The 19,825-nt window shown below is 38.9% G+C and overlaps 3 protein-coding genes across 3 annotated transcripts in view; 2 read left to right on the forward strand and 1 right to left on the reverse strand.

The window, feature by feature from the left end:
• The window catches only part of LOC133837573 (uncharacterized), a 155,287-nt gene extending 153,356 nt beyond the window's left edge, over positions 1 to 1,931 (forward strand). The window contains exon 2 of the mRNA XM_062268387.1: positions 1,914 to 1,931. Within this exon, the coding sequence (XP_062124371.1) occupies position 1,914 (1 nt within the window). The 3' untranslated portion in view covers positions 1,915 to 1,931. The remainder of the gene's footprint in view (positions 1 to 1,913) is intronic.
• A 6,906-nt stretch (positions 1,932 to 8,837) lies between these two features.
• On the forward strand, positions 8,838 to 9,583 carry LOC133850444 (small ribosomal subunit protein eS10-like). Its single transcript, XM_062286550.1, has 2 exons — positions 8,838 to 9,420; positions 9,482 to 9,583. The coding sequence occupies exon 1, from the start codon at positions 8,946 to 8,948 to the stop codon at positions 9,414 to 9,416; it is 471 nt and encodes a 156-aa protein (XP_062142534.1). The 5' UTR covers positions 8,838 to 8,945; the 3' UTR covers positions 9,417 to 9,420; positions 9,482 to 9,583.
• A 9,566-nt stretch (positions 9,584 to 19,149) lies between these two features.
• Positions 19,150 to 19,680, reverse strand: LOC133848318 (uncharacterized). The gene has a single exon (XM_062283822.1). It carries the CDS (start codon positions 19,678 to 19,680, stop codon positions 19,150 to 19,152), a length of 531 nt encoding a protein of 176 aa, XP_062139806.1.
• Positions 19,681 to 19,825: the final 145 nt, after the last annotated feature.

The following is a 19,825-nucleotide window of genomic DNA, read 5'->3' on the forward strand; positions in this document are numbered from 1 at the left end:
ATTCTATTTGCTCGAAAGCAATTAAATTTATATCCATTCTGTAATTATTATTTGTTTCATTACAGTTTTGTAACTCTATTCATTTTTAATCTATGCATCTTTTGTCGTTACATTACACTTGATATTTTACATATTAGTAATTCATATTTGTTCATTTATTGATTTCTTTATTTATAATTAAATAATCTTCGATTAGAAGTACTAAATCAATATACCAAATATAAGATTTGGTATATTATTCGTATTTTTGCGATATATTAATATGGTATATTTTTAAATAAATATATTTCATTAAAAATGCGTAGGAGGTATCTCATAGCTTTTTTTTTTATTTATTTTTTATTTATTTTTTTAATATTTTAATTCAGTTTTGTATTAAATCAAACATTTTTTAATATATTTATTTTCATTATTCACATTTTCAATGCATAATCTTGTTTTTATTTATTAAAATGTTTTTATTTAATTTGAATAATAATAATTATTATTATTTACACTTTTCTATAATTTTTATGTATTCATCTATATTTTGTATTATTTATATTTATTATATTTTATATTTACTTTAATTTGCATATTTTTGCAATCTCTCAAGTCGAGATATAGAGATAGCATTGCATTAATGTCCCCATTAATTAATTTGTCATCTAAAAAAAAGTAGATGAATTTATTTGAAACACAATGCTATATAAAAAGGCCCGTAAAAAAGAAAGGCAAAAAGGAACTGGACATTTAATGAACTCGACGGCCGCTCCGAAGGCATGAGAACATTTTAAGTCCCCCTTTTGGGAGGCATGAAGACTGACAGAGAGGGAGAAAGAGAGAGAGGGAGGGAGGGGGAATGTGTGTGGTGGCAAACTCATTTGTCGCAGCAAAGTGCGATTGACAAACTGTCAGGCGATGCATTTTGTTGTTTTTATTTTCATTTCATTTTCACTTTGGGCTGCTTCGCTGATGCAACATGCAGCATGCAGTGCACTGCTGAGAGAGGGAGAGGGGAAAGGGGGGAAGGGGAAGAGAAAAAAACTCGAAATTAATTGAACAATTTAAAGCAATTTTTTCGCCTTTTTTGGGCGACGGCGGCGGCCATTCGGGCTGTCGGTGTCAAAAAGGACATGACCGAACATTTGGCTGAGCTCAACTGAGTGAGTAAGTGAGAGATTGTTTTATTGATTTTGCATAATAAAAATGTCACACACAGTCAGAGACAGAGAGAGAGGGAGAGAGAGAGTCTATGGATGTGTGTGAAAGTCGACAATACAGCAACAATAAATTAATTAAGCCGATAGAGACAGTTTAATGTCATTTAATAAAATATTGACGTGTCACTGACACACACGCACACTCACACACAGCATCAGACACACACACACACACACGCTGAAGTGGAGTGAATGACGCCATTTTGTTTTTGGCTTTGACATCTGATGGGTGTTAAAATCAATTGACGAAATCAATTGGAATTGGCGGTCAGCCGACGAGGCAGCGTCGAACAGTGTCTCTCTCTTGATTGATTGACAGCGGACATATTGCGATAGTCCCAAGATTGATGACCACATCAAGCAGAGCGAGTGGAAAAGAGATAGAATGAGTGTGAGGGAATTAGGATAGAGAAAGCGAGAGACGTGAAATGCATTTGCTCACTCTTTAAATGCGCACACATAAATTCGCATAATGAAATGTTAATTTTGACACGTCATTAATATATTTTGTCTATCCACGAAATAACCCTTCCCCCCTTCCTCCCTTCTTTCACTGCTTGCCCCACGTGGCAGCAACCGCAGTCCGGCGACTGCTCGTTCAATTGACAGCAGCAACAGCAACAGCAATGGCAGCAACAGCGACTGCGACTGCGATGTTGTAATTAGTTTTGACGTTTCTCGTTGCACAAATTAATTTATTTGACATGTCAGACGACCATCGGATCGGCCATTGACAATTGGCCACTTGCCACAGCCATTTGCCACACAGTCTCATGGTTTTTCAAATCTGACATTTATTGGATGAGCGACAAAACATTTACGTATCCTATATACTACCTGTCATACCCAAAAATATCCCTACATACTCGTATAAATACCTGCGATGCAAGAGTAGCTCTGCAATTATATTCATCAATATATTTTCTATACATATATGCAACATATTGCCGACAGCAATTGATTTTATTATTAAAGCGAAGTCAATTGAAAGCTTTTAATATGGTTGCAACTTATAAGAGATTTTTCAAAAGAAATAATCAATATTTTTACTGGGAATAGTGAGGAGATTAAATGCATTAAATTCTAGGAAAATAGCTAATAAAATATTAATTAAATGCTTTTAATTTATAAGTTTTTTAAATCATTAAGAAAGTGTTGAATATTGCCTGGACTTTCAAATAGAGATTCATTAAGAACATTATTAAAATAGATATATATAAAATAGTTATAGATAGATGAAGCTAAGTCTTTATAAATGACTTAAATTAGTAAAGAAAATCAGATAAATAGAATACTTTTAAAATCCTTACTAAAATATTTCATATATTGTCAATTTTCAAGATAAATTTACTGAGGATAAATGAGGATAATTGGGAAATATTAAAACTAAAATACATATACCGAAAACATACAGTTGAGTTAGCACGACTGTGAGATACCCGCTACATGCTGTTAATGAAAGCAAAACAGTGCGGTATTCTTTTTAAAATATACCAAATCAAAATACCACAAACATAATAAAAAAATGGCTACATTTGGTATGCTGATAAAGAACTACAATGAAAATGTAGAGTGAAAAATATACTAGTTTGTCAGCCAAGGCAACTATTTACTATGCTTTATTTTCAATTGAAATTTTCATTCTTATACAACACTCAATCAAAACACCAACATTCATTCTATTAAAGTATTGTGAACACATTCCTATAATGTGTGTCCAATAAAATTAAACACAGTACAAATTTGTTGCAGCTTCTTGAGGCAATCTTTTAATTTATCTTCATTTCTTTGCCAATAATAATAAATTAAAGAGCGAGAGAAAGAGTAATTAAGTGTTTCACACTCTTTTTCTTTCCCACCTATTTTCTTTGGTTCAACATTGTATTCTTTTTAATCAATGGTCACACTCTTTTGGCACACTCTTTTTCTCTAGCTCTCTGTTTCGCTCCATTTGTGTGGAGCAGCAGTTGACACTTTGCATCTTGCGCAATCACCAAATATTGTCACAGAACGTCAGCATCGAAGCTGCAGTCGCAGTCGCTGTCGCTGTCAGCGTCGCAGTCAACGTCAACTTCAGTTGGGGAGCTTCAACATTGTATCGAAGTTTGCACACAATCAGTAAAATATTTTGGCCATCCTTCGGGGACGACCTCATTTCGTCTTTGTCGTTGTCAGTTGAACGGGCAGCAACAGAAGTAGAGGGGGGTGGGATAGTGGAGGGAGGAGGGAGGAGGGAGTAAAGGACGAACTCGACGCTTCGTCGCCTGCTTTTGGTCTCTTGGTCGTTTCAATGTTTTTCTTTAGCCATGCACATTTTTCCGTTTTTTAATCTTTTGCTTTTGCTTCTCTCGCTTGCTTTCTTAGCCATGTTCACTTCCCTCCTCCCCCTCCTTTCTCCTCTCTCTCCTCACTTCTCTCTAGTAGCTGAGGGCAAACTTTTTGGCGTTTCATCTGCAGCACATCAATTTTTGTTGCTGACGAGCAAAAGTTGCAATGGTCTAGGTTCAGTTGCAGGTCCAAGTCCATCCAATGCCAAAGATGCCAATGCCGCCCACACACTCCCCCCTTGTTTCCCTCTCTCCAGCACTGTCGCTATGTTATTCTATTGGGTCGCCAACTGTCTGTCTGTCCGTCTGTCCCGTCTGCTGTCTCCTGATTGACGGCAACTGACAAGTTTCTCTTCGACTGCGCATTGACTTTTCTTTTCTTTTCTTTCGCTTTTCTTTTTGCTTTGCCTTTTGCCATTTTCTACTTCCATTGCAGTCGTTGCATTTTACGAGTATGTTCCAAGTTCTGGCTCCAGCTTCCTCTCTCTTTCTGGAACATTTCAGTAAATTTCTAATCCTTAAGTATATGGCAGGAAGCATCAGCCGCCTGATGTGCATGTGTCTTGTCTTCTCTCTCTTCTACTTCTACTTCTTCTTCTTTTTCTGTCTCTTTCTCTAGTCTGTAGCTCCATAATCCTCCCTGGACAAGAGCCTTTTGCCTGGTCACTTTGTCAGTCTTTCAGTCAGTTCTGTTGCCTTATTGCATCTTGGCGACAAACTCCTTGGCCGCATTTTCCAATTTCTTTTCTTTCCCCCTTTTGCATGTTTCACTAACAAGCTGCAAGCAAATTTCTGTCGTTTATTGACTGACCATGTTCAATCCTAATATGAAATTATGTCTTTGAATTAAGCTTACATAATCGCATCGAAATCAGGTCGCCAAATAATGCATTTCTTTGCATTTGCTTAACTGAGAAACTTTAATAAAAATCAAATTTGTTTTGCCATTTTCTTATTTCTTTCAGAGTCCGAACTGTTCGACGTTTATCTACACTGGGAAAAGTCTGCATCAATCAATACGTATACGCAATGAAATATACATGGATGAATGCATTAGATGGATAAGAGGAAAGAGATGAACACGGAATTTGCGGGGGTTGAGGTCAGAGTTCAAACTTCAAGCTCGTTGCTTAAACTTTTCAAACTCAAACTGAAACTCGGACATGAACGTGGACGTGGACATAGATGAGAATGTTGTAGAAGGATGAAGGACGATGGACGATGCCACAACGTACAACATATAGCGCATCAGTCAAAAATTGTTCTTGCTTGTCATCAGAGACGTGCCACGTCCGCGCATCTCCTTTGCCGTTGCCTCGGAGAAAGCAGGAAAAAGCAGTTGGAAAACGGCATGAGGAAATGTTGCCAAGCACGAAAGAAACTTTGATGCTGACCACAAGATAGGCAAATCAATCTGCCAGCAATGTGACTACTGAGTGCTCTACGGAAAGCAAAGTTGGAATTATAAAATGGGGTAAGTCAAACTTTTTATATTTCATAAATTAACTAATGTTTTTGTACAGAGCTGAACTAGGGAAAATAAGGCTGATATTTATAGGACCAAAGCTATAACATTTAATTGGAGATATAGCCACTTAAACTTTTACTTGAAATATTTTCATTTTTTTATTATTTTAATTGCTCTTGAATTGTCACAAACTTTTCATCTAACTTACTCTAAAAATTGGGTCTATTTTAATATCTTATCTACTCTAAGAGCCTAGCTATTTTGTTCTTATCTCGAATTTTAGTTCTTAGAATGATCCACAAAGGTATTAACAAACTTATTTTCTCCTAACTGTCTTCGCTATATAATCACAAAAGTATCAACGAACTTGTTCTCTAAGTTTTCTTTTATATATAATACCTCATTCTTTCACAAGAGTGATCTATTTCGACCCATTATTATAGATTAGTTCTTCGTATGATCAAAAAAGTTTCTCTTATTTAGTTGCACTTAAAATCCTGCTGAATATTTAGAATGTTCCTTCTATCAAAGAATTTTCATAGCCAAATGCTTCCTACTGCTCTCAGACTCTGCGAAGGAACTTGGGGATTATCTCAGTAAGGTTAGAGTATTCAGGGACAATAACAAAGAGCCAGGCTTCAACTTGCAGCTGTAAGCAGCGAGAGACAAGTCCATATGTGAAGCTCAACTCAACGTTGCTGTTGCTGTTGCTCAGTGGACGGCGCATTGATGAGGGCCACGTCAATAAAATGGCCAGTGAGGAAGCAAAGGGGGTGGAGTGTGTGGGGGCAACGACGACATGAAACAAAATGTCTAACTAAGAAGTATAAAAGAAATGCGCCACGTCAGACTAATCCTTGCGCCATCATATTACAGCATCGTCGTCGCTAGCAAAACTACCTTCTCCTCAACTGCTTCGACTTTGCCTTCGTCTTCGTCTTCATCTTCCGAGCCATAACCATAAGAAAACTTGTGAATATTGTTGCGCCATCTCGCTCCATCTTCGTCTCGTATTCTCTCCTCTCTCTCTGTCTTCCTCCGTCTTGCACTTGCTGTGTGTGTGTCATGGAAGCCATCAATCGTTTTGTTGAAATGTGCAATAAAAGAAAAGTCATGAAAACTTTCTGCGCTGCTCGCAGATTTCTTGCCTTGGGAGGGTCTTTGGGTGAGGTCTGGGTTTGCTGTTAGTAGTTGCCTAATGCCTGCGACAACATGGCATGGCTCCGGCTTCGTCTCCGTCTCCCATCTTCGTCTCCATCTCCGTCGCAGGCTTCGACTTCGCATCCGCATCCGCATCCGTTGCTGCCTGTCCAAATGTCCTTCTGCCCGTCATTTTGCTGCATTTGACAGCGCCTTGGCGACATTTGACGATTGACGAGGACGTCGAAGGCGTCTTGACTGCCTCTTCCTCTCTCTCTCAATCCCTCCTCTCTTTCTCTCCCTCTCTTGTTATTGTGCTCGTAATGGCCAAGACGCTGAGACGCTTGCTGGGCGGCAGCTGGGCTCTTGTTCCTGTGCATCATCAACATCGTCATCATCATCATCATCGTGTTGTTGTGCCACCCAAAAATGTCTCGGGTCAAACTGTCGTTCGCACGTTGAATTGCGGTTCAGTGGGGAAAAAGCTTGTGTATTGGATTTGCGCCCAGTCCAGTCAGGGGGGGAGGAAGAGGAGGAGGCTGGACTGTGGACCTAGACCTGGTCCTGGTCCTTGCTTGCCTGGCGTCTTAGTGTCAGCGTCCGAGCAGCAGATTGAAGCTCGCTCTCACTCTTCCTCTCTCTCTCTCTCTCTTGTTTTCTCTTCTGGTCTGTTGCAGTCCCTCGCCTCCTTCAGGACATGTCTTTGGTTGCGAGTCCTCGACTGCGACTGCGACTGTGACTGCGAGTCGGGTCGCTCTATCAATCCGCAGAGCACATTGAACGACAGCGTCAGGATTTTTGCAATTTGAGAAGTTGCTACGTGACATTTCAATAATTTTTGAAAAGTTTCTTACTTGCTGCTGCCTCACCTCCCTGACCCTTTTGCCGCACTTATTTTCACTTGTATTTTGCGCCATCGTCTTCTTTATTTTATTTTATATATTTTTATAGTGTATATTTTGCGCTGTGTCCTTGGACAAAAATCGAAGCGACGCAGGCGGAAGTTGCATGTGGTTTGGGTGGTGAGGAGGGTAAAGAGGGGAAGGGAGATTGTGGGCTTTGAACTGGCGCCGGAACTAGGAATTTTATATTCTGCAATTTTCGTGACAACGTCATTTTGTCCACGACATTCTGCCTGATGCGTCGTCGTCGTCTCCGACGTCGTTTCTGTCTCCGTCTCCGTCAGTGGACAGCCAGCACCTCCAGCCTGCTTCCCCGCTCTGCTTGTGTAAGAAATTTGTTGTGTGCATTAGGAACTTTGACGCTTGACTGGATAGCTGTCAGTGGGCTGCTTGGCAGGACGACAGGAGTCTGAGACTTCGCCTCCTTTTGACGTTTGAATTTTGATGCTCCGACAGTTTATTCGATTGTTTTTCTCGCTTTTCGCCTCGGCGCAAAATTACGGAAGTGCAGCAGTCGCCCCCAAACTACATGTTGTCTCTCCTCCACACTCCACTCTCTCTCTCTCCGCCTTTTGATCCTTTTCATAGTTTGCCTCATGCCTCATCTGGTTCTCTGCTTATGTAAGAACAGAAAATTGCTGGCACAAATGGCGCCCTGCCCTGGATCCTGGTTCCTAGAGATGCTTTTGCTTTGCTTTTGCGCCATGCTGTCCGGCCATCTTCATTAGAATTTATTTTTATTGTTTTGCGCAACTTTCAACTTTTACAACTTTATCAATATATGAATATAGATGCGCATAGCCGACTTTTCCTCCGCCTCCTCCTCCCCGCCATCAACCCAACCAACATTGAATCCTTTAATTATGAAAATGCTGCTGACGATGACGAGAGCATGAACAAGGACAAGGACGACTATTCTGACTATTTCCTGTGAGGTGACTTTTAATGCCATACTGCCATTTGCCATTAAATGGGGTCTCACTTGGGACAGTTAAGCTCTGGTTAACCCAACACACATCTTAAAGGTGCCTTGAGCTCCAGTGACTTTAATCTCTGCTAGGATTATTATTAAATGACACTTCTTAACATATTATAAAGTTGCCACTCAAGGGAGTTATTAGGTGGTTATGGTAAAGATAATGTCTTGAACATTAATGTCTTAAAAATTATTAATAAAGTGGGAGCCACTTACAATATTTGATTACTGTAGTTCTAAAAGGATTCGGATTAGGTAAATTATAAAAATTTTGGGAATATATTACATCAGACTATTGAAATTGGATGAATATAAATCAAAATGCATTAAATGAAAATGCTTGGCTATTACTAAAGCACTGGCTACAAAGGACTTCGGCTTTAACGAAGTTAATTTCGGCCAGTCTTATCAACCCAAAAGTAATTTACAATAAGAAAATATTTACCTTCCAGCAAAAGAAGTACTACACATCCATGATAATTACATAAAACTGAATGTAAATCGTACAAATTCAGTTCTTTTGATTAAATTCTATTAACATATATAAATGGATTACTTGAACGTGAGGAACGTCATTTGTTTTGCTTAAGATCTATGTGTTTTCGACATAATATCCTCACAAATAATAATATTTATGTCTTATACTATACTATAATAATAAGAGTGCGTTTGGTGGATAATAATGAAATAGTGGATGCCAAGTGTCAACGCCCAATGTCAACAGCAACTTTCACGTCATTTACCAACACTACAACTGAACTGCAACACTGCCAGCTAAAGCCGCTAATCGCGTCGCTTTCCAACACTGACTATAACCTAGCTCTGCACAAAAGTCAAGCGAGAAAGTTCTTTTTCAATTCAGACAAGCTCGCAGTCGGACTGAAAGTTTCTTCAATCAAATCGAATAATTCCTTAAACATCCTGTGCACAATGTTTATGCAAAAATCGGATCGCAATGCCATCTACACGGTGCTCTTTCGCTCGGCCGTGATGTTTGCAGAGCGTGCGCTGCAGAAGCGTCATCCGGACAAATCGCTGAATCATTTGACCAACTTGCAAGTGATTAAAATACTGAAATCCCTCAAGTCACGTGGCTATGTGTCGGAGCAGATCGCCTGGCGTCATTATTACTGGTGCCTGAACAACGATGGCATCGAATACTTGCGTGGATATCTCCACATGCCCTCCGAAGTGGTGCCCTCGACGTTGCAACGTCGCAAGGAACCGGTGCGAATGTCTCGCAACAACCGAGACGATGGAACACGCGGACTTCAACGCGACTTCAAGGAGCGTGAGGATCGTTCCACCTATCGACGCAACGATGAGGATAAGACTGGCGAAGTGGGAGCTGGAGCTGGTTCCCTAGAGTTCCGTGGAGGGTTCGGACGTGGCAGGCGTTAGGAGAGTAAGAAAGGGAATTAAGTGTAAAGTATTCAACAAATAAATGTGGCGACCTTCCTTTGTAGGCTTCGGACGTGGCAGGCGTTAAACAGAATGAAGAGCGAAGAGAGAAATAAGTGTAAACCAGACAAGTCTTTAACAAATAAATGTGACGACCTTCCATTGTAGTTGCGCTTAATCCCAATAGGAGGCTGTGTTGCATTTGCATTTTACAGATCGTTTGCCACACGCTGTGGCAGCGGGTCAACAAAAGACTCGGCGGCGTCTCCTTTACATATTTGCAACATGGGTCGTGAGTTGCAGTCGGAGTTGAAGTTGAAGTTGGAGTCGCTGCTGTGAGGCGACAAATAGACTTGTTTGCCCAATTCCCAGCTGCTAATGATGCATTTTCGATGACGTTTCGTGCTTCATGCAAATTCGCTGCTTCGCTTCAGTTCTACGTTGCTGCACACAACACACACACACGATAATCAGTTGCATCAGTAACGTGGCGTGCGACATTTATGACACGCTGCAGTGAGTGGAAGAGAGCGAGAGGAGCGTAAGACAACGTAACATAATACGGCTCATCATCTCCAGCATCGTTGTTAACCTCATCAGTTTCGTCGCTGAGATTGTCACCATCAGGCTGTCCTTGTTGCTGCTTTGCCTCGCTCGCTCGTCGTAATCATGCTCATCAAGCTCATCCTCAACAATGAGACAACAGCAACAACAACAACTAGGAGAGAACATCGTCAACATGCAAGAGGAGAGACATCAGCATCAGCTTCAGCGACGGCACAACATATCACATCATCACTGGGAATGCATTTTGCATCGCTTCATGTCACTTTGCCTCGCATTTGGCTGCATTCCTTGCCATCCTCAGCACATTGCATCTCCTCCTCTCCTTTCCACCCAACTTCCAACTCTTGCTCCTGCTGTCAGTGGCAGCTGCGAAGTCAAGGATTTCGGCATTGCCGCGAACAGCAGCCAAAATGAGTTGCGAGTCATGTGAATCATTCTGCATAAATATTTGCAATACGCATAATTCGCATTTACTGTGATTTAAGCAAGAGTGTTCATGTCTGGACAGCAGTTTATATTTTTAAATATTTTAATTAGTAGTTGAATTAAGTACGACTTGCAATTGTATTTGGAAACAGCTTAACTTTAGCTCCGCCAGCTGATAGGTTTATCTTCCTCCCTTTTATATCTTTAACTTAACTTCCTTGACCTATTGACATAGTTTTTTGAGGTAGATATAACCACACACAATTCTGTAACTCATACTTTAATCAGGAATTATTTGCTTCTAGTTAAATTTTGATGATTTGGATTTATTTTCAGAGAGCTTTTAAGTTTTGTGAATAAGATACTTTTTCTCTCAATTTTCCTTTATATATTGACATATACATAGCTGAAATCTTCTCCAAATATGCATCTTAAATACTTGAATTATTCATTTGAATTCTGATTTTTTAATGAAATTAATAAGTTTTGCGGCTTAAAACGAACATGTTTATTGTACTCCATTTAATATTTTCCCTTACACTTCTATGACCTATTGTCATTGTCTTTCGAAGTGCTTGAAAACAAACAACTGGCACCTTAATATTGCTGATTATTTACTTCTGATTGAATTGTTTCTTGCTTCGGCGGAACATATACTACTAAAATTTCAATATTTCTCCTAAACTTCTTTGACCTAATATTAATAATTTCAATATTTTTTCTAAACTTCTTTGAGCTATTAGCTATTCACAGCAGATAAAAGCTTCATCATATATGTATCTTAAAGTACATTTAACTGCAACAATAAGTTGCGATCTATTCTACATTTCATTTCATTCACAACTCTTCGAATCTACTTTTAATTGAAAAGTCAAATAATCAATTTATTAACTTTATTATTTGCATATAAATTTATGTGATTGCTAAATGATTAGCCTAAATGTTTGTGTTATCTAAATATTCAAACTATGTTTTCATTCAAATGATTATTTTATTCCCAATATTTGAATTTTATGTTATTAGCAAAAATATGCTAAATGTTTTTCATTTTATTGAATGTGACATTTATTTAATACTTTTCCTTGTTGAGTCACTTGAACTAAAAAATGCGACATATTTTTGTCATATAGGTTTGCATTTGAGCAAATCATCAATGCACAATTGTAATACACATTTTTCTGCATTACCATTTAGTTTATATTAATGCCCCACAACTTCTCTAAAATCTACTTAGGTTTCAGCATCTATAATCTGTTCTATCCCCTTGTCTGTTGCAACATCTTGTCTTTCAACTCAACTTATGCTCATTCACTTTTTGAACATTTCACTGACATTCATATACATATCCATAATTGTGGCATTTGGCAGCTGGAAACAAAAGCGGCCACAAGAATCTAAAATAGGCGAAACACAGTCCCCCTCTTTCTTTCTCTTTGTTTCCCCTCTCCTTGGAGCATTTAAGAAGCGCGAGACGACGACGGATTTTGGCCTGAATCTTTGTGAAAATTTGCGAGGCCAATTTGTCAGGCGTTGACAAAGACGCTTTGTTGGCTTTTCTTGGACTTGTTGAACTGAGAAGCAAAGTAAGAGAGAGGAGGGAAGGAGGAGGAGAGGGAGTTTTGGGCCTGCTTTGTGGCTGCCTTGCGGCGACGCAAGTGGCAAGTGAAAAACATTTCCGGATGAGTAACTCATCAGTCAGCGAGCGTTGAGAGCTGTTGACACCACTTTGGGGGCCAGCGTCATGATGAGAAGATGCAAAAGTTGCAAAGTGATTTTCAGCTGCAACATTGCTGTTGCTGCTGCTGTTGCCACTGCTGTGGCGGTGGTGCAACAAGTGCGTAGTAAATCATGAGGGAAATAAGAGGGAGAGAGAAGGCGTCGCTATTCAGCTGGCTGATTGAAAACTGATGGCGTGTTGGCGTCGCATTCGAAATGCATTGGCATTAAATAAACAGAAATTGCGCATTTCTCACGCGGAAATGTCTCGACGCGACGACAAGAGATACAAATGCAGATGCAGATGCAGATACAACTGATGGACTCCCTGACTGACTGACTGACTGAAGCATCAACGTCGCCAATCGCGAGACGAAGTCGCTGTTGAAGTCTTTCCACATTTTCTGTCGCCTCCCAAAATGCAACATCGGCACCCACTTAATTTGCCAGCTCTCTTTCTCTCTCTCTCCGCCTCTTTCTCTCTGCCGGATGCTCTTCTCAGTTCCCAGTTGCCAGTTGCATCTATTCACGTCACTTGCGTCCTGACAAAATGTATCTGTTTGCAATTAAATGTCACCCATCGTGCATAACGGCACCCAACTCGGCTCTCTTCACTTGCTGCTGACAGCCAACAACAGTCTGCCAAATGCCAAATGTCAGAGCATCGTGCAAATTATTATCTAGCCACAGATCTAACTTCAACGCAGCCAACTAACAAATTACTGTCAGATACTCATATTCCATATGATATGACTAGGTTACTTTGAGGGAGAAAGAACTATAGATTCAATAAGAATACGTTTAATTATTCAGTTAGATCTAATTTTGGACTCTATCTATTATAGTGAATGAAAAGCTTAGGAAGAAAGAATTCTATATTCAATAAGAATTGATTACATTATTCATTTTCAAATTTCATGCTTTTGAAGGTGAATTTAAGTCGTATTAGCAACTTAGATTGAATTAAAATCAACTAGCTGACGTTTAGGGAGAAAGAACTCAAGTTTCTAGTGTCAACTCATGCTTTAATCAGTAACAATGTAAATTTTAAACATTGAATTTTGTTTGATCTTTATACATTTATTTCCATCATCTTTTTAAATTTCATTAAAATGTCAAATACAACTTTCTTAATTAGATTTGAAATGCAATAAAATAATTTTACAATTTAAGAATTACATTGGTTTTTAAGATAGTTTAAACTTTATATATATATATATATATAGTATATAAGAATACTTAAGTACTTGCCTAAGTTAGTAATAGTTTTTGAAAGATCTACAATCAAGATTTAACAAGTAAGGCAATAATTGGACTTTAAGCATAACATTGATTAATAAGAACAATTCTTTCGTTCTTGCTTAAATATTCAGAATGTATTGCTTATGTATATTAGATACGAAATTGCCGAATATTAACAGAGCTTCTTTTGCAATACATTTTTAATGGGTTTTTATGAGCAGTTGCGTTAAAGAAAGCCATTAAATTTATGCAAAAGATATGCATAAGAGAAGCAGAAGTCGAAAGAGTTCTGTCTGCATTTCGATTCGAATTCGATTGGCTTCCTAATTGGTTGACCTGCTAAGCTGGTCAGATGGATCGAGCAAAGAGCTGGTTGCAAGCAGAGACTGAGTTGCCACTTATTGCAATTCAAACAATTACCATAAATGACGATAAATGGCCAGAGTTTAATCAGAGCTGAGCTGAGTCAGTGACTGAAATGGAAACAGAGTTGGAGATGGAAATGGAGATGGAGACACAACCAGGCGATTGGCCAGTAGCCAAAGCGAGGCAAGGATTGTTAAGTTGGCGACGCAGACGCAGAGGCAAGTTCGAGTTGTGGCAGCAACAACAACAACTACAACTGCGGCTGCTTTACGATGGCAGTTGGCGGATTTAGTTGGTGGCTCTTGGCGGGGCAACTTTTGTGTCAAACGTCAAGAAACTGCAACAGCGACTTGGACTGAGAGTTAACATGCGCTTGTGCAGCAACAGTTTCTTGTGAGACTTTCCCAAGCCAGAGGCAACAACAGCAACAGCAACGTGGCACCCATTTGCCATGAAATATAACCTCAATCAACATTCGCTCATTACCCAGGCTGGGATTGGAGGAGTCTCTCTCTCTCTCTCTCTTACTCTCTTGGCGGATGACATTTTATTTATGAATACCAAATTGTAAATTATTAACATGTTTCACGCAAGTTATGGCCAACGCCGACTTCGACTCCGAGTGCGAGCTCTCTGACAGCTAACGTCCATGTCCATGTCCATGTCCCAACTGGCAACGGGTCTCAGTCACTAGAAAGAGACAGCAGACAGAAAGAGAGGGAAAGAGGACAATCGCCATCTGCCTGCATTTGCTCAGTGTTCACTTTGCTGGTGTTTTTTTTTTTTGCTTTTTCGTTTTCGCGTGGCAAATGAAAAGTTAATGGCCCGCTTGGACATACAAATGAGGTTATTAGCGCTTGATTATGGTCTCCATTTAGAAATGCCATTGGACTAGGGAACTTCACTGCAGTTGCTGTTGCTTTTGTTGTTGCTGCCCAGGAAATGACATCCATCCACACAGCTAACTCGAATTGTTTATTCTCCTCCGTTGCAAAAGGTTAAATGCTGCTGCAACACTTCCCTTCTAACTCAATGTCAGCATTTATCTTGCATATTATAACTGCAATTCTCTGAATCATTTCATTATTAATAGAGCCGTTTCTTCTAAAATTATTGCATTTAATTCATTAATATTGCTTATTAAATTAGTTTTATCTGCATTGAGAAATTTGCACCTTGAACTTTGATTAGAAGTGGAAAGCATTAACAATTATTTATTAGATTCTTAATCATTTTTTATTAGGTTGTTAACCTATAAATGGATTCAGTTAATGGCTTCTAATTTAAACAGTTTTTAACAGACAGATTGTATTTATTTCACATTAGATTTATTGCTTATTAAAATTAGTTGCATCTTCGATTAGAAACGTGATAGTTCATTTGATTAGTTTACATTGTTTATTTCTGCTTTACAATTATTTATTTGGCAATCATACATTTGGCCCATAAAGGCAAAACATTAAACTAAAATCCAACTTTTAAATAAATTCAATACCTATCTTAGTTTGGCCAGAAGAATGATTTAAAGTTGTAGGTTGAAAATCCACACTTTTAACTACTATATGTTAATGAACTGTATTCTATTCTAAGTACTCAATTTTCGCAATCAATTTAACGTTTTGGCTAAAAAGTATTGTATTCAATTCATTAGCAAGTTTGAATCAGTTTAGAAACAAAAATTTCAATATTATTATTTTGCGTTTTCTTAAATACACATCTAGCTGAGATTCTTTTTTAAATTGGACTGATAAATTTGTAATTCTATCTTTAATTTTTAAACAAATTTAAGCTTACAAATGAGTGTTAAAGTTTCTAACATTTTATTATAACTAAGACGGCAGTTCTTATAAATATAAAGAATTTTAAATTTAATCTATATTATCACATTCATATACATAAATAATATTAGAAGAAAGTTGAGTATTATAATTTCTTTATTCATATAACATATATAAATATTGTATTCATTTAGGGTATCATTCAGTTCCTGCTTATTACTGCAGTTTATAATTTAAAACTTTAAATCTATAAATTAGTTACAACTTCCTCACAAAATTAATCAGTTTAAGTTAATTTCGTTAAATTCACTTGACAACTTAATAAGTGCGTGAGTTATTTTCTCAATCTTTTTTTTTTTTTTAGATACACATATCATTTTTAGTGTTGAGGACTCGGACAGTTAACTTAACGATTTCTTTCCCACATATATATAAATAAGGCTAGTTATCTGTGTCGACCCCAAAAAGGCAGTGTTCATAAATTAGCACCCAACTAAGAGAGGCAAAGATGCGAATCTGTGGCCAACACTCATTGCAATGAGTGTTGCGAGTATTCATACGTGTATTCACACTCGTATATAAGTTATATAGTATATATATCATTGGCTTGGCACACAAATCAAAGTGCAGCGGAGTCTTGGACACACTTCCTGATGCATCCAACGGATTGCAATGGATTGGAGTCGAGTCGAGTGGAGACTTCGAGACTGTGGCCGCATCGTTAGGGACGTTTCAATAATTTACCTGAAAAATTACATGCGACCAGGTGACGAATGAAAGCAGCCGACGCTGCGGACAGCGCAGTAAAAGTTGCCGAGTGAAAATCGCCAACTGATTGCGATTGGACACAACGGATAGAGACAGACGGACGGACGACAAGTTGGATGCCAAGTCAACGACAACGACGACGTCGACGACCAGCGTCAATTTATCTTTCTCATATTTTTGCAGATAAACACGAAAAGTAGACGGACTGCAAACAAATCATGCGACTGACTGCATAAATCACACAACACATTTGACACTTTTGGGATGCCACCACCGCTTCATCCCCGATCTCTCGATTCTCTTCTCCTCCTCTCTCTTCAGCCGTGGACAAAGTTTTTCTTTTCCTTTTTGTCGCTTGTAGTTAAAACATTTCGTGTCATTGATGAGTATTGAAGGCAATGAAAGGAAGTGGACGTTGTCTGAGGTCTGAGGTCAACGTTGATTGTCAACTGAATTTGCCGCCAGTTGCTTTATTTGCATTCTGTGCCTTGCACAAAAGAGTCTCTCAGCTTGTGTGGTTCGTTTGTGATATTCAACTCTTCTGATATGCAACACAATATAAATAAATAATTAGATGGATTTAAAATTTTAGTTTCGCTCCTAAGCTGCGAATTATGGCAACGCAGGCAATAATTATCGCAGTATCGAAGCACGCGTGACTTCCCAATCAATCGATGTGCGATTAATGCAGCTGGCTCTTCACTCACGCACGCGCAGCCTTTTTGATCATTCGATATACGATTATTTGCACTTGTTAACAATCGATGAACACTCACTTAAATTTGTTCGTTAATAAGCTGGAAAATTGGAATTAATTTAAGAATTATTACGAATATTGAAATTGAAATGTTTTGCTTGAAAAATGATTTTATTTATATTCTGCTTTCTTTGTTATACATTGTTATGCTAATCTATTGCAGAGTCTTTTGACTTCGTCTTGTTGTCGATGTTTGTGAAATTTGTGCGCTTAATGAGGGGCTAAAGAGTTAGGGATTGTTTCGGCATTCAGCTGAATCAGCAGCAGCAGCAGGGAAAACAGCGGCAAACGTTTCACATGCCACCCATAAAGTGCTGTCTTCCCACCAACTGGTCAGTCTCCTCCTATCTGCTCTTTCTCTCTCGCTGTTGCTGCTGCTGCAACGCGACTCCAACTCCAATTCCTCGGCTGGACTGGAGCTGGTCGACACCAAGTTGATTACACTGATGGCGTTGCCGTGTTGCTGTCAGCATCGCTGCCTGATGATGACGATGATGAGCTCGAAGGACGGCTGCAGTTGCTCCTCCTCCTCCTCTTCCTTCTCCTGCTTCCGCACACTGTGGCTGTGGCAGTGTTGCTGCTTCGGCTGTTGTTGCCGTATCTGTTTGTTGTCAAAGCTAAAGCGTCTGCTGCCGTTGTAGCTGTTGACCGGTTGAATCGCGTCGAGTCGAGTTGGAGTCGCTTCTTCGCTGTGTAATAAATCTGTCAGTAGGTGATTTTTATGGCCCCGCTCGACACTCGCCGCCTCGCTGATGCTTCTGCTGCCGCTGCGCTGGGCTGCTGTTTATAATCAAATAATAAATGCGCTTCAAGCTCCAAGTTTCCTCCTCCTGCAAGCATCTCCATCTCCCCTCCTGTCCTTGCTTCCATATCGCAGCCTGAGCTTAAGCTTCAGTTGCCTTGCCTTGCGTTGCGTTGGCGTGCCACAATGTCAGCTCATGGATTTATTGTCGTTATCCCGCAGTTGTGCGGCGAATTGTTTATCATAATGTAGACACACATATTTTAGTGAGTATTTAAGTAAACAATAAACATTCAACTTGATTGAGCAGCGAGGCCCAAAAGCAGCTTCCTCCACAACAAATGATTGACCCTGGAATGCTTCTCATAAAACCACATAGAGGGCATTTCTTATAGCCTGCAAGTTGCTGTAGTAGTAAAAAGAAGGGCAAGTCCAAGGAACACCTGTTTTAGGATAAGAAAAACGTAATATACTTGTGTATGTGTGTCAACTAAAGCAGCTGATCGTATTGTCACCAAATTTAACACTTGAATTCATTATTATTCGAGTAAAATTACTTATTAATTAAATTTAATTGTGTACCACTAAAATTAGTTAGCTTCGCATATTTCTAACATTAATTCCAATTGGCCAGCTTATTAACGAACGAATTTAAAAGCGTCTTCATTCACTTTTGTCTTATTTCTTTTCAATTTAATTGTGCCAGTAAATTATATATATCTAATTTCTAAATAGATTTAAAATTAAATTTAATTGTGTACCACTAAAATTAGTTAGCTTAGCATATTTCTAACATTAATTCAAATTGGCCAGCTTATTAACGAACGAATTTAAAAGCGTCTTCACTCACTTTTGTCTTATTTCTTTTCAATTTAATTGTGACAGTAAATTATATATAACTAATTTCTAAATAGATTTTTCAGACTAGTCTTTAAAGTGCATAACAAATATAACGGATAAATAAAAAACCTGCATTTGCTATGACAGTTCTTATGCTCAATAGTTGTTCTGTATAAACCCAATTTTCTGGAACATATATAAGATAGTACCATAGTATACCAAGTTTTCTCTATGGCACATCTTTTATACAAATTTGCTTGTATATGTGTATATAAGGTATACATATACATATACTTAGCACACTTACCGATTAGTTTCAGAGGTTGACAGCTCGGTTATAAAAAGTGTGCGGGTCAACATAACATATGTGCATATCGATAAGTCCCAAGGGTTAGTCCCAGTTTTTGTTTTTTTTTTTGTTTATCACTATCTTAATCATATTCCTTTAGTTTTAACACTATCCACTATCACTATCCACTATTACTATTTTACTATCCACTTAAAATCGAAATGTTGTGCTTAAGTAACCATCTAAATATCCGCATCGAACAAATTGGATGCATCGCCATTTTCATAGTATCCCATGTCCGCCTTATAGAGTATGCGACTAATATAAAACTGCACCGTATTGCGGGTATTCTTGGAATATTTGCCAAACTTATTGCCCAGATATTGTAGGAAAAATGCATCATCCGGATTGGAACAACTAGCTGCAATCGATCCACAATTCGGCACCGTTGTCGTTGCGATCGCCGTCGATGTCGCTGTCGAGGATACCGATGAGTTCGGGTTGGGCATGGGAAGTGCACGTGCGTTCGATGAGGAGCAAGTATTTGCCGGCGTCTCGAAACTGTGTTGCATTAAATTGGTGATGATGAGGGGATTCTCCTCGGCATGACTGTCCTGATATGTGATCGATTCGCAGGAATCGTTCAAGTGACTGTGGCGCAGCTCAGTTTTGCCCAGAAAAACGCTCTCGAATTGTCCAATGGGCGTTGGATCCTCGGCGTCATCGTCTTCGTCGTCATCGAAGCCATTGGAAAAGGTCTCCGACTTGGGCATCTGCAAGATTTTGGGTAGGCATTAGTAATTGTGAATCGGAATCAGGACTTATGCTTAAGGGAATTTTTTCTTCTTCTTGAGTTTCCCCATTTAAATCATAATGGGAATTCTTTAAAACAATTCATATTGATGTTAAGCGTAATCT

The sequence above is a fragment of the Drosophila sulfurigaster genome, chromosome 2L (genome assembly GCF_023558435.1).
Source record: "Drosophila sulfurigaster albostrigata strain 15112-1811.04 chromosome 2L, ASM2355843v2, whole genome shotgun sequence".
Classification (NCBI taxonomy): Eukaryota; Metazoa; Arthropoda; class Insecta; order Diptera; family Drosophilidae; genus Drosophila; species Drosophila sulfurigaster.

Excerpts from the sequence above, each read along its gene's own strand:
- LOC133848318 (XM_062283822.1), bottom strand. The coding sequence starts at position 19,680 with ATGCCCAAGTCGGAGACCTTTTCCAATGGCTTCGATGACGACGAAGAC.
- LOC133850444 (XM_062286550.1), top strand. The coding sequence starts at position 8,946 with ATGTTTATGCAAAAATCGGATCGCAATGCCATCTACACGGTGCTCTTT.